At 49.0% G+C, this 13,587-nt stretch overlaps 1 protein-coding gene across 1 annotated transcript in view; it reads left to right on the top strand.

Annotated features, from left to right (window-relative positions):
- Nucleotides 1-10,861, top strand: part of Ca-alpha1T (Ca[2+]-channel protein alpha[[1]] subunit T) — a 33,932-nt gene extending 23,071 nt beyond the window's left edge. The window contains exons 16-31 of the mRNA XM_018638809.2: nt 3,158-3,397; nt 3,534-3,704; nt 6,327-6,449; nt 6,564-6,836; nt 6,916-7,054; nt 7,341-7,523; nt 7,634-7,785; nt 7,962-8,211; nt 8,326-8,631; nt 8,709-8,866; nt 8,980-9,118; nt 9,204-9,265; nt 9,667-9,861; nt 9,949-10,215; nt 10,307-10,512; nt 10,753-10,861. Of these exons, the coding sequence (XP_018494325.1) occupies nt 3,158-3,397; nt 3,534-3,704; nt 6,327-6,449; nt 6,564-6,836; nt 6,916-7,054; nt 7,341-7,523; nt 7,634-7,785; nt 7,962-8,211; nt 8,326-8,631; nt 8,709-8,866; nt 8,980-9,118; nt 9,204-9,265; nt 9,667-9,861; nt 9,949-10,215; nt 10,307-10,512; nt 10,753-10,861 (2,973 nt within the window). The remainder of the gene's footprint in view (nt 1-3,157; nt 3,398-3,533; nt 3,705-6,326; nt 6,450-6,563; nt 6,837-6,915; nt 7,055-7,340; nt 7,524-7,633; nt 7,786-7,961; nt 8,212-8,325; nt 8,632-8,708; nt 8,867-8,979; nt 9,119-9,203; nt 9,266-9,666; nt 9,862-9,948; nt 10,216-10,306; nt 10,513-10,752) is intronic.
- Nucleotides 10,862-13,587: the final 2,726 nt, after the last annotated feature.

Genomic DNA, 13,587 nt, shown 5'->3' with positions numbered 1-13,587 from the left:
AACCCTCACCTGGAGATTGGATCAGGATCTTCGACGTCGGAAAAGCTCTTGTTTGTTAATTTTTCCGATTCCCCGTAATCATCAAGTCTCGACTGATTCACTTCTTTCGAAGCGAGAATGTGACTCCAGTCTATCCGATATGCCCGTCTCCGATGAAAATCTTCTCTATAACTTCCTATCCACGTCTGTCTGCTCATTCAGTCATCTTTCTCTTCTCTCTATTCGTCTCTTTGAGTGTGCACATTCGCTGCCCTTGCTGAAGTCAAGGGTTGGCTGGTGTCGCAGCCAGCCAAGTGGTCTCTGGTCCCCAATCTCTGGAACGAGTGGTCCGCGTAGAGTGAACTTATTGAGCTAGATAAGCTAGCTGAATAATCTCCGAGATGCGTATCCAGCGCCATCGTTCCAGAGAAGAGTGGCCATAGGCCAGGTGAGTAGAAATCAAGCTCAATCAACAGCTGCCATTGGGTCCCCGCTCATATGAGCGCGCAGTGATGTCATCTCACTCCCGGACGACTGCCATCGAAATGCCTGACTTCAATTATTAATTATGAATGATTGATCGATCGAATGGATGAATGAATGGGTGATCGATGGTAAGGTGATGGGACAGACCGGGCGGAGATTCGATGACAAGCATGTGTCCATGTAGTTTACCGATGGTAGTTCGATTGATTGACTCATTGATTATTATTATCATGAGAGAGAGAGATGGGAATACCACGGAACACTACTCAGGATGATGTCGTAGGTCGCGCCATCAGGTGACGATATTCGTTGGTGGTATTGTTGTGGTCGATGTTGCTGATGTTGATGTTGTGTGAGCTTCTTCCACTCCGGCCTGGCTTTAGGTGTTCGGTCTGGATTGTTGAGATGCGTTGTCGAATACCAAGAGCGTCGTGCGGCAGGAAGCCTGGTCTCCTCGTCCGGAATGAGTCGTATGGCTCAAGTCATTGTTGTCATTATTATCGCTGCCGATGTTCGATGTGGCCTCCCTACACTTATCCACTGTCGCCGACACCACCACCAGCACCGTTTTCACTGTATCGCTCGCTGACCGCAACCCTCACCGCTAGGGGTCTCGACAGAAATCCTCCAAATCACCAGTTCAGAGACGATACACCACCTCTCAACCCATGCACCCCATGTCGACGGCGATAATCACCCTTACAATTAGAGAGCCTTCTGGGATAATCTTCTCTCAATACGGACCCCACCATACTCGAAAAGTCTTTCACTGATACGAATCTCTCTAATCGAATCGTGGGCTCGAATTATTGAAATCGCGATGTGAAGAAATTTCGCGATCCCTCGGGGAGGGGAAAACATCTGCAGGATTTGCAAAAAAGCGTATGAGAAATCGCATGGACTGCGGTTATTCGCCGCTCCCAATAGAGTCCGATGTTAAGGAAAGGACGCAGTCGCGCTTAGTATTTGCGGTTGCGAAGCCGAATCATCGGCCCGTCGGGACAGCTTCGTGATACTTCGTGAAATTCATTCACGAATCTCGGGAATATTCGATAGAGTATTCAGAGAAAAACACTACGGACCTAGCTGTCCTGGCTCAGTCCAGCATAGCAGCAGCAAATGGATGCTGACTTGCTCTGTGGATGAGTCTGATTTTTTTGTACCCGCTGGCCCGAGCTCGGTACTCGACCCAAGAGGCCACCCTTCCGATCTCCCTCGGCAGTACGCCGAACTTCAATCTAGCGAATCCGATGACGACTCTTCGGAATTCATAATTCCTCATACTTTTCACGAACCCCTCAAAAACTACTCTCGAGATCTCTCAGAAAAACGATACGAACGACGATATAGAGACATTAGCTCGCCAATCAGGGAGCGTCCGAATTCATCGAAGGGAGGAATCAGTAGGGAATCAGACGAACCCACGCTGAGGAATCAGTAGGCAGAAAAAATCGCAATATCTCACCATTGACCTAATCTGAAGTCTCCTTCCGCCGATCGGTTGACGCATCATCCTAACTGCGATGTTGATGTTCGGAGAGACGATCTAAACCTTGGTCGAGTAATTAGTTGATGACTTTGACTGCCTTGAATTCTGTCCCATGATGATGATTGACGATCGATGAGTGTAACCACGAGGGATAATTCTGTCGTTGTTCTTGTTCATGTTGTGGTTGTCTTCGTCGTCGAAGTCGACGTCTTTGTCTGCTGATGCTGAAAGGCGTATTCGACCAACGTCGGAGATGTTCGTGTCGCAGACGATAATTATGATAATTTGTCGAGTGATGAAGATGATTGATGACAGCCACAATGTATAGTAATTGTTTGGTCTTTCGCCAGCTGCCTGGGTATGCACTTGTTTGGCGGTAAGTTCTGTCAGAAAGCAGACGGCAGCCTGTGTACATGCCAAGATCTCGCAAACTCCTCGATCGACTGCCAGTGTGACAGAAAACACTTTAACTCGTTCCTATGGGCCACCGTGACCGTGTTCCAGGTATGTTCTTAAAGTATGTTCTATAAAGTCCCTCTCTATGTTTCCGTGTCCGACAGACGTTCCGACTGAACCTTAGTCTAAATGTCAGGCGTATCCATCTGTTCGAGCTCATGCTTAGCTCGGATAATACGCCTTTCGGTGGGTAGTATCCGGCATACATAGAGGATGAGGCGGACGATGAGACGAAAATATACTCATACGTTGAGGAGCTAAGCCCGAACAAGAATTACTTGCCTCGGACAAAACTTCCAAGTCCTCCACCACTCTCTCCACCACAACTACCACCACCACCACAACAAGCGTAATCACCTAGAGAATGTTAGGGATTTGGAAGCAAGACATCGGGAACGTGGGGATAGGGGAACTCATGCTCACAAGCAAGCCTCCTGGAATTCGTTTCGGAGGTACATTCGAGTTTGGGGATGCTCGATTCCCTCAAAATCTATATGCCTACCACAGTGGCGGTTAGTTATACCATGAAGACTCAGCTGACGGAAACTCATATAGAATTGAGAAAAGTTCGCGTCCAAGCTCCTCAAAACTCCTTGCATGCCGAGTCGTTGATGTACCGATACGATTATTCCTCAATTTTGAGGATGAGCCGTTCCCTGGTACATCATTGCATCTTGCGGAAATATATCACTAATCCGATGACTTATCGAATCTCGTTCGATTCTCTTTGATTCTATACATCTATAGATCCTCACTCAAGAAGACTGGAATATCGTGCTTTTCAACGGAATGGAGAAAACGAGCCCGTGGGCTGCGCTGTACTTCGTCGCCTTGATGACGTTCGGCAATTATGTTCTCTTCAACCTACTCGTCGCTATCCTAGTCGAAGGCTTCGCCGCCGAAGGTGAACGCAAAAGGACTATGGAAGCGTTGGCGAATGCCGAAAATCAACAGAAACTCATCGAGGAAACCAACATCGACACCAAAGTATGACCACAAGAAACTCCACTCCGGCTCTTTGAGCCTTTCCCTCGATCAACGAGACAGACTCGATCTGAATACCCGCTTGGGTCTGTTTCCTCTTATGGGATTGAACTGTGAAGCGGTAACCTTTCGTTCGCAGATTCTCGAGGAAGAGGAAATGCAGAAAAACAATATCTATCGGGACCGTCGTTTGCAATGTCCCATCATAACGAGAACGGCAGCCACGCCTCAGGGCAGCCCCAACACCACCTGTGTCGAACTGCCTCTTATGACGCTTACGACCGAATCCATTGACTCCATCGACCGGAGCGTGAGTACACTCGATCATTCCGATGCTTCTACGAGTTGGATTCCACGGGGGAAGCATTCCGCATCGACGTCATGAAGCGCTTTCTTTATCTATTTCACCCGTCGATGGGAGTGATCGATTTTCGGGTCCTTGTTCCCTTGAAAAATCGCTTTCTTCAATTATTGAGCCCTGTATAACTATTGGATATCTTCGGAGCTTCCAAGCTCCCTCCGCCGTGATTCTTTCGTATGATAACGCCGAATTCTTGCTGCATCTACACTCTGGTGCTCCGTTTTCACACCTCTGTTTCTCTCTATGATGCACATGCAGGTGGCTGAGATTCCACCGGGAGATCGCGGTCCTGTCCCGCCGTCTCCATTGACTTCGAATGCGAATCTTTCGCCAAACACTTGCACCCTTCAGGTGCCGAGTGAGTTTTTCACCAGCAGAAACAATGGCTCGAGTTCGCGACGCCGCAGGAGGAGTTGCGTGAGTCCAGTCAACGTGGCGCATGCTTTCCGCAAGGTGAGTAGGCCAAGTGACAAGTAGCGAACCTACACTAGCTGAATAGCTGTATCGACTCATGTAGTGCAGATCGGTACCAAGACACCAAACCAAAGCGAGCACAAAGCACGGCAGAGCATCGTGAGCACCAAGCAAGAATTCCACTGCAGAGGTAGTCGAGACTTCCAAACGTTGTGGTCCAGAATAGCTCAATGAAATTGAGCTTCGCGTCGAAGCACCACAAGCACCTTGAACACCTTCTCCATCGAGTCCTTGCACTCCACTCCACTCACTAGACCACTACGCCTGAGAATAAGAGAATCCGGATCGTCGCTGCTCGCAAACGTTCCCGCCGGGACTTGGGCAACTGCCGGATAGATCCGTACGCGTAGTTTCTCCGAATGCGTAGTTTACCCAGGGCTCCAGCGAGCACACCGTCGCAAACTCGTAGATCACGCGTCGTCGTAACTTCTGGTCACTAGATAAAGAGAATAACCCATGTAGATTGATAGATTGCAGTGCTGATAGTACAAGCTAACGTGAGTTTCCCTCTCATTGCGCCTTTCCTTCCTTCATGATGAACCTTCCGTCCCAACCGCACTTGTCCATCTGTCTACCAAACATCAATCTATCCATGTCTATCCATCAATGAACGACTCCATTCGTGCTAATCATCTTACGCATGACGAACCCTCGCTTGATTGTCCATGGCTGGACGTCCGTCTGCTGGTCCGTGTGGTATGCCTTCCTCCGGTCGGAATGGCAACATCGCTCGGAAAAAACAAAACCTATCCCACCTCTGGACGAACGAACAACCGACAAACATCCAACCCCTCGACCGACCGCCAGAGCGAGTGTTGGACCTCGCAATCGACTGCCGCATTCGACTGCTTGCAATCCTACTCCGCAGCCGCAGCAGCAGCAGCAAGGGCCTTACCATTGTTATCCAAGCAGGCATCTATCTCCACAACTGGAGATAACACTGGAACTTCGCGGGCCGCCCTTAGTCTGGGCAACCCGCCTTCTTTCTTGCAAACACAATCAGCCAGCGTCAGCCCGTGTCCCAGTCCGACTCCACTGTCGGCTACTCAGAAGGCTTTCCCGATGCCGACCGTGACGCCTCCGCCGCTGCTGCCACCACCACCGCCTCCTGCGTCACAGACGTCAACGCAGTCATCATGTCACGCCAAGTGGGTGCTCGACACGCTTAGCGTCTGGCTCTCTTCATTCATCAGAGCCCATGATACATTTTCGTTCCATCCTCCGAATTCTTGAGCGAGCATTCGTCCATCTCTCCGCTTCCTTTCGCCTCTCGGTGTATCGAGGGATCTGGAAACAATCGTCTGAGGTCGAATTTCGCCACTTGCAGGGAAACATTGAACAATCAAAAATCTGCCCCCACATCTGCGCCGAAACAGCTGGTCCTCACGAAAAACGACACCGGTGCAAGCCGCCTCCAAGGACATCTGGGAAACGCTGTAGTCATTTCTCCGAAGTTGAGCCGAGAGAGCTCCCTTAAAAAGAACAACACCGATGCAGACAGCGGCGCCGGCATCGAGACCTCAAACACAGGCAGCGGCCTAATGAAGAAGCAGGTGAGACACCTTTGTGCCTCACGTTTCTCCCTCCACTCCCGTTCTCCGCCTCTCTTCATCTTCCCAGTTCCGCGCCACCGGTTCTCCCGGGACGAGAACGAACGTCTGCAGGTCCTAGTTTTCTGTTTCTCCTTTCTTATCGCCACACGGAATGTGTACACTGACACACGGAAAGTCTTTACGTCCGTCTGGGAAATCTGCCGACTATCGCCGCCACAGAATAAATGAAAGCGAGCAACAGAGTGGGAGTTCCTCTCTCGGAGTCGTTCGTCCCTCTTTCCCGAACCTTCCCAATCGAAGATTCATTTCTTTCTGCTCTCTGTCACGCCTTGTCGATTTTTGGGGAAGAGAAAAAGAATCCCACCCGAGACAGTGCTCTGGACTCCGAATGTTCGGATGATAGTACATCAAATATTAATGAAAATCACGCCATGGGATGGCTTATCAGTATGAGCAGGAGACGTGCTCCTGTTTGAATTCGCAAATACAAGGATAGCTGGCTGCCGGACTGCGGTCGACTGATTGAATTCCGGCGCTTTTACAGTTAAACGCAGATCTCGAGGGCGGCATTGGAGGACAGGACATCCACATGAAGGTCATTGGAAACACGGGAAAGGTAATTGCTTTCACTCAGCCGCCTCAACTTCCCGATACTCCGTTGCCAAAGGTCAGTTTCCCCCACATCGGTATTGAGGAATTCTGCCGGTTGCCGTCGCACCGCCGAACCCAGAACGATGATCTGCTTTTGAAGGAGTCTCAGGGAAGCAATTCGAATTTGCAGCTCTTCGGATTATTCGAGCCTCGGTGGTGTTTTCGCAACAAAGAAGACTACGCGCTGTTCATGTTTTCACCCACGAACAGCATTCGAGTTCTTTGTACGAAATTCTCGGACTCTAAGTCTTTCGACTACGCAATACTGGTATTCATCGCTGCTAATTGTATAACGTTGGCCATGGAACGACCCAACATACCACCAGGGAGTCTGGAAAGGCATATACTTGCGGCGGCGAACTACACCTTCACCGTCGTATTCGCCTTCGAAATGCTCGTCAAGGTGAGTCTCGGTCGGAGTCCGATACAGTTCTCCCTGAACGAGGGAGAATCGTCGACTGAGAGCGGACCTCTCTCCTCAGGTCATCGCTAAAGGATTGTGGTACGGTCCACACGCTTACCTGAAAAGCGGGTGGAACAAAATGGATGGGATGCTCGTTTCCATATCACTCATCGACTTCATGCTGACCATCGTCGCCGATGGAGGACCCCGAATATTCGGTAATTACGAGTATAATGATGGTGTTCGATGTGGACTCAAGAAGGGGATGGATCGGACCCCGACTCTCCGAGGCTTGGGGGTGGGAGTTTCGAAAAAAGGAAGGTGGGGGCGAATCACAGACCCTCAGAGAATATCTTTCGAAAATGGTCCCTCTGCAACGCTCCTTCTCGCTACGAGAGACTCATGAGTCGCTCCATAAGCTACACACATCTCGCATCTCCTGGACCTCGACATCCGAAATCGCTCTCCGACGAACCTTATTGAATATTTCCACAATTTTCGTAGGGATACTACGAGTGTTCCGACTCCTTCGATCTCTGCGACCTCTGCGCGTCATCAACAGAGCTCCTGGATTGAAATTGGTCGTGCAGACGCTCATGTCCTCGTTGCGACCCATCGGGAACATTGTTCTCATATGCTGCACGTTTTTTATCATATTCGGAATTCTAGGTGTACAGTTATTTAAAGGTTCGTAAAGTCTCCCCGATGAGTTGGGGCTCGGAATATCGAACACATTCTTGAGCCGAGCGGTCCCGAAGGCACCTCTTGATGATGACTCGATTGATCTCTCCTCCCAGGATCATTCTATTACTGCGAAGGACCAGACGTGAAAGACGTCAAGAGTAAAGCAGATTGCGGAGCCAAGCCGGGGTATCAGTGGGTCAATCGCAAATATAATTTCGACAATTTAGGACAAGCGCTCATGGCGCTCTTTGTACTTTCATCGAAGGTGAGTCATAGTCCTTCCCGATCGACGCTCCAATAATCATCACAGAAGAGAGCACCTGCATGGGACGCTCGGTTTATCTCGATCTGACGTTTTCAAGACGTTTTTTGGTCTCCGCGAATGACGTCCGCCTCATGCTGCGCCCCGTTTGCAATACCGACGAAGTTTCACTCTTCTAGGACGGCTGGGTCGACATAATGTATTCGGGGCTTGATGCCGTCGGCGAAGACCTGCAGCCGATCGAAAATTTCAACGAATGGCGTCTCCTGTATTTTATCTCGTTTCTCTTGTTGGTAGCGTTCTTTGTACTGAACATGTTCGTCGGGGTCGTCGTCGAAAACTTTCACAGGTGTCGAGAAGAACAAGAACGCGAGGAGAGAGCGCAGCGTGCCGCCGAGCGCGCCCGCAAACTGGAGAAACGACGACGACGTAAGTTTTGCAACACGCGTAGAATCAGGTTCACAGATCGTTCCCTGCGTCCATACATATCGTCATGAGGTATCCTAGGGAGAGTCCAGACACGCCGCTCTTTCTCGTTTGCAGTTCTTCGAGAGCCGCCATATTATGCCAGCTATTCGAAAACTCGGCTTTTCACACACAACATGGTAACATCGAAATACTTCGACCTCGCGATCGCGGCCGTCATCGGCCTGAATGTGGTCACCATGGCTCTGGAGTTCTACCAGATGCCCCTGGAGCTTGAATACGCTCTGAAAATCTTCAATTATTTCTTCACTGCCGTTTTCATCTTGGAACTGGCGATGAAAGTCATCGCTCTAGGAGTTCCTAGATACTTGATGGATAGGTGGAACCAGCTCGATGTGGCTATCGTGATTCTTTCGATTATGGGTAAGAACTCGATGGTCGCTTGATCACGCGAATGCCGGGGTTTGGAACTTGTCGCTGACTTTGCCTCATCGCTGCAGGCATTGTTTTGGAGGAAATGAAGAGTGGTTTCATTCCTATAAATCCAACTATAATCCGAGTGATGAGAGTTCTCCGGATTGCGCGAGTCCTCAAACTTCTCAAGATGGCGGACGGAATGCGAGCTCTGCTGGACACCGTCATGCAGGCCCTACCACAAGTATGGAATTCTTTGAAAGATGAACCGAAATAAATACATATACGGTTCCCATGATCGGTAGGATTTCCCCTCCATCGACGGCCGAATGACTGAATCTGTATTCTTAATTCCAGGTTGGAAATCTGGGGTTGCTATTCTTCCTGCTGTTCTTCATATTTGCAGCATTGGGTGTTGAACTTTTCGGTAGATTGGAGTGTAATGATGAATTCCCATGCCAAGGGCTAGGCGAGCATGCGCATTTTCATAATTTTGGTGAGTGGAAAAGACCTGAGCCAGATCTGCTCCTTCATTCCTTACGTCCAAGATCATCAGCCCAAGGAACTTTTGAACTCTTCAGGTATGGCATTCTTGACGCTATTCCGCGTGGCTACGGGCGACAACTGGAATGGAATAATGAAGGTAAAGTGTTCGTCGCATGAGCCGAGGGCGGGGAGACGCGGTCATTCTAAGCATCAGGGGTACGTCGGCAACAAACCCCATCACACTCAATGCCATGATCGGAGCCGGTAATTTGCGACCGCGACACCCATACCTCGTGAAACGCATTTGTCCCTTCGAGAATTGATTCCTTGAAACGATGGGGACGCGCCCCGGCTGCCGACGTGCCCGACCTTCCCTAACCCCGTATCAAGACTTTCATCCCCCCCCCCCGCAAGCTCCGCTCCGAAGGGAGGGATGTATGAATTCTCAATCTCCCGCGGAGTTGCAGGCCGTTATATCCGTTGATTCTTTGATGTAGGGGCTTTTTACAGACGAAACCTTTCGAAAAACGTTCCCAAAAATTCATTCCCCCTCCTCAGGACACTTTGCGAGACAAATGCGATTCGAGCTCGGATTGCGTGAGAAACTGCTGCGTCTCGCCGGTGATCGCCCCGTTGTATTTTGTCATCTTCGTACTGATGGCACAGTTTGTCCTTGTCAACGTGGTCGTCGCCGTGCTCATGAAGCATCTTGAAGAGTCCCATAAGCAACAGGACGACGATCTGGAAATGGAGGTCTGTTCCGACCCCGATGTATCCTCTATCAGCCGATCCGAATGGAAGTTGAGATCGCTCTCTTACCGAACTTCCGATCATCCGCAGGCGGAATTACTAGAAGAAGAGCTTGAGCGCCAAATGGCAGCAGCAGCTGCCGCAGCTAGACACCAGCAACACGCATTCCAGCATAGGCCAATAATAAAGATGTCATCGTTACCTTCAAACTTCGTCTTCTACTTCACGTCAGATCACAGCGCTACCGCCACGAGCAACAATCTGAATAACAGCATCAACAATAATAACAACATGAATAACAACAATATTGCTAATAATAACAATGCTAATAGCAATGTTCATACCACCCAAGCTCAAGTGAGTAAAGGGAACCGAAGCTTTGTGGTTTCTCAAGTTTTTCCTGCCCCCCCCCCAAGGCGTCAAGTTCGGTAACATCGACTGATTCCAGATAAATACGAACTCAACAAATGAATCCACCCGATATCTCGACCGATTCAACCTGTCGAGCAATGTTGAAAAAGCAGATCCAGCAAACCCCAGTCCGGGATCTTCGCCCGAAGATCCATACGACAACATTCCTAGTCCCGGTCCTGATGAAGATTCTCAGCAGCTGTTCGACGACGACGATGACACAAACATGATCGTCTCCGCAAGGTAATCAGTTCTCCCGCCTGGAGCCGCCCGGACGGTCCGTGATCCAACGCAGCGTCCGCTCCACGATCAAGCACATTTTCTTTCCTCGAACTCTGCATATAGACAGGGAACATGTCGATGTAGCACCCTCTGATGACTCATTCGAATGATACTCCATGCGCATCCAAAGCACTGACCAGACTCACCGGCAAGCTACCAAGGATGAGCGAATCCATCAAAAAATTGATTTTTTGTCAACAGGGATGACCAGGCTATCGTCGCGTCTTTCGCTGATCTGTCCGCCTGTGGCGAGGAGTCCTGGACCGATTTGTTTAACAGTGACGCTAGCTGTTGGTCTTCCACTAGGTGAGAGCAGCGAGGAGGAAGGATTGCGATAGCCTTCCTCATTGCCGAATCCGAGGGATGCCGTGGGGTGAAAGAGTTGTCCCTTGATCAAGCTCAATTTATGTATATGTATATTGATTTGAGATTATATCCTCTGAATATGTCCGGAAGTCGCAGTAAAATAAGCTGACAGTTCCAGCTCTGCGGGAAACGACCAAGCGACGACCAAACTCCAACGAAAACCTCCCCTCGCTGACGTCGACTGCAGTCTCGACGGCCCTACTACCTCTGAATGAGCATCAATGAATGAATTCCTTCAAAAACAAGCCGCTGACATCCTCAAACTCGTCAGCCGGAAGGCCTACAATCAAGTTTCAAGCCCCGCGCTGATCCGGGATCATCTATGAAAAACCTAGATCAACAACTCCATAATACCAATCAGTCTATCAGCCTTGTGTTGATCCACTGCATATAATGTCTGTAGGTAGAAGAAAATCTGTACGGAAAGGAGAGCAAGATCTATCAATCAATCTCAAAGGAAACAATCATTGAAACCGATAAACTCCTGAATTTCAATCGACCGAATTTCAATGAGCTGAAATCGTTGTCGAGATGACGAAACCTGAGCAGGAAAGCGCATTTTCTCAGCCAAACTATTCAGGACAGTATTAGACAATTCATCTCAGTTAGTACACACATGTTCAGACAAACAAAAATAGCCGCGCTTCTCTGTCCCTCGCTCCCGTACACTACGAAAAACTCTCAATCCATCCAAACCAACCTAGAAAAGATGGGACAATTTCTCGTGGGGATCCATTCGTCCAGGGGACATCGGCTGTTCCGGCTCGGCAGTCAGGACTTGACGTTTTGCCACCTCGTCAGTTTCGACAACTTCAAGTGTCGGGTCGGGCAGCAGAAGCCGTCTGCCCGGGTCCACCATTGTCTACATTCGGACAAACGTTCTTCATTTTGAACCCTGCTTTAAAATGCTCTGGAGCAAGTTGAAGACTGAATCGGATCTACGAAAGAGTCATCCGTAGCGGTTAGAACGAGAGTGTCAATTGCCTGATGGTTTCTGGCCATGACTTTGACGTTCCGGGGAAAGCTAACGACACACCGAACAAAGGTAGCTTGGGAAACTTCTATAGTTGACGCCAACTTCTATCTCGGAACTTGGGTATACTCGCGATCAGAGTCATGACGACAACGATGAGCGATCATACAGTTCCCTACCATCATAATATGTATCTTCTTCGGGGAGTGCGGGCTGAGTACAGGGTTTGTATTGTGTAAAGTCAAAAAGTTCTGCGTCGTCTGGTCCTCGTGCGCGGTGTAATATAACGACGGTATCGAAACTTCTCGCGAAGTCACGTTTTCACATGAACATAATATTCTGACATATATTTGATACGCTTTCGACAGTTTGGCACGCATTCAATCGGGCGAAATAAGTGCCAGCGATGTTGAAAGCAACAATGCGAGCCAGCCGCCCACTCACACTCATCTCCTCCCCGCCCACTTATGAAGACACTCAGCAGCCATTACGAAGTCGCTCCCTAGAGCTCATTATGGAGCGGAATCTCCTCACTTTGGGAGTCGAATCATGCAATGATTGTATTAAATGTACATAATTTTTTTGGCAGTTTTCTCCTATATAACTCTAGCCAGCGAACATGTCTTCATCGTTAAGTGTTACAGCATCGAAGCGTGAGCGCAGTTGAGACTGATTGATTGTTGTTGATTTGAAGTTGGACGGAGACCGTTTGCCTCGCTTGCTTACGGTCAATTTTCAATGACCTGATGTGCGAATTCAGCCCCATTTCTCAGATTACGAATTTTTCAACCTCGCACCCTAAGGACTCCGCATTTAGACGATTTCTGAATCGTAACAATCTTAGCTTCGAAACAATTCCGCAGTATCGTTGGACCGGTGACACGCCTAGGATTTTCGTTCGAATTCTGGACCAGAACTCCTGTAAAGTAGGTCTTAGCTGACTGAGCTCACCGGGAACGGTCACACGAAGTTCAGAAAAGGTTTCGGCTTCCGGAAAATGATTCGTTGAGCTGGCATTGAGACTTGGAGTCAGCCAGGGAAATTACGAATGAGGGGTTTTAGATGTTCCCTCTGAATCTGCGGAGAGAACGACATTAGCGACAAGTTTCATAAATCGAGAGGAAAAATCGCAATCAATAGACGATGCAAAGCCTCACATTGTTGTTCGGGGAGAGACTGAAAGCAGTTGTTCCTCGACCCTTCAGATAGGTCTGTTGCTTGGAGCGAAGCCTCCTGTATCTCTCGCTTCTCGCCGCACGGACCGTCAGTGGTATGTGAATGACTGGTATGATATGTATTGCGTGCAATAAAAACGGAATCCACACAGAAGGGACAAACAAAACCCTAGAGACGTACTAGATTTCAGCCAAACCCTACCAATAGGGAAGCTCTCGATAGAGAGAACTCACAGTACGTGTATTCGAGCCTAGCCAATGAGGATGATAACAATAATTAATGATAATAATAATAACATTGATAATGATACTTATGCGGACGATCATCTGTTGAGAGAGACGACGAACGAGGAAAACAAATGGAACCTGAAATCTGTCAGATCAAGCCAGTCGAGGGAACGAACAGAATTTTAGGTGCGTGGGTTGGATACTTTGAAGAGAATTTCCAATATTAGAGATGCCTCGTCCAAGTCCAGGGCAAAAATCCTCAACGGAGCCTATTGCGTCAAGTCCGCGTTTCTA

Source organism: Galendromus occidentalis, unplaced genomic scaffold, assembly GCF_000255335.2.
Source record: "Galendromus occidentalis unplaced genomic scaffold, Mocc_1.1 scf7180000077183, whole genome shotgun sequence".
Classification (NCBI taxonomy): domain Eukaryota; kingdom Metazoa; phylum Arthropoda; class Arachnida; order Mesostigmata; family Phytoseiidae; genus Galendromus; species Galendromus occidentalis.
The sequence above is the reverse complement of the archived record's forward strand: the minus strand, read 5'-3'. Positions and strand labels throughout refer to the sequence as shown.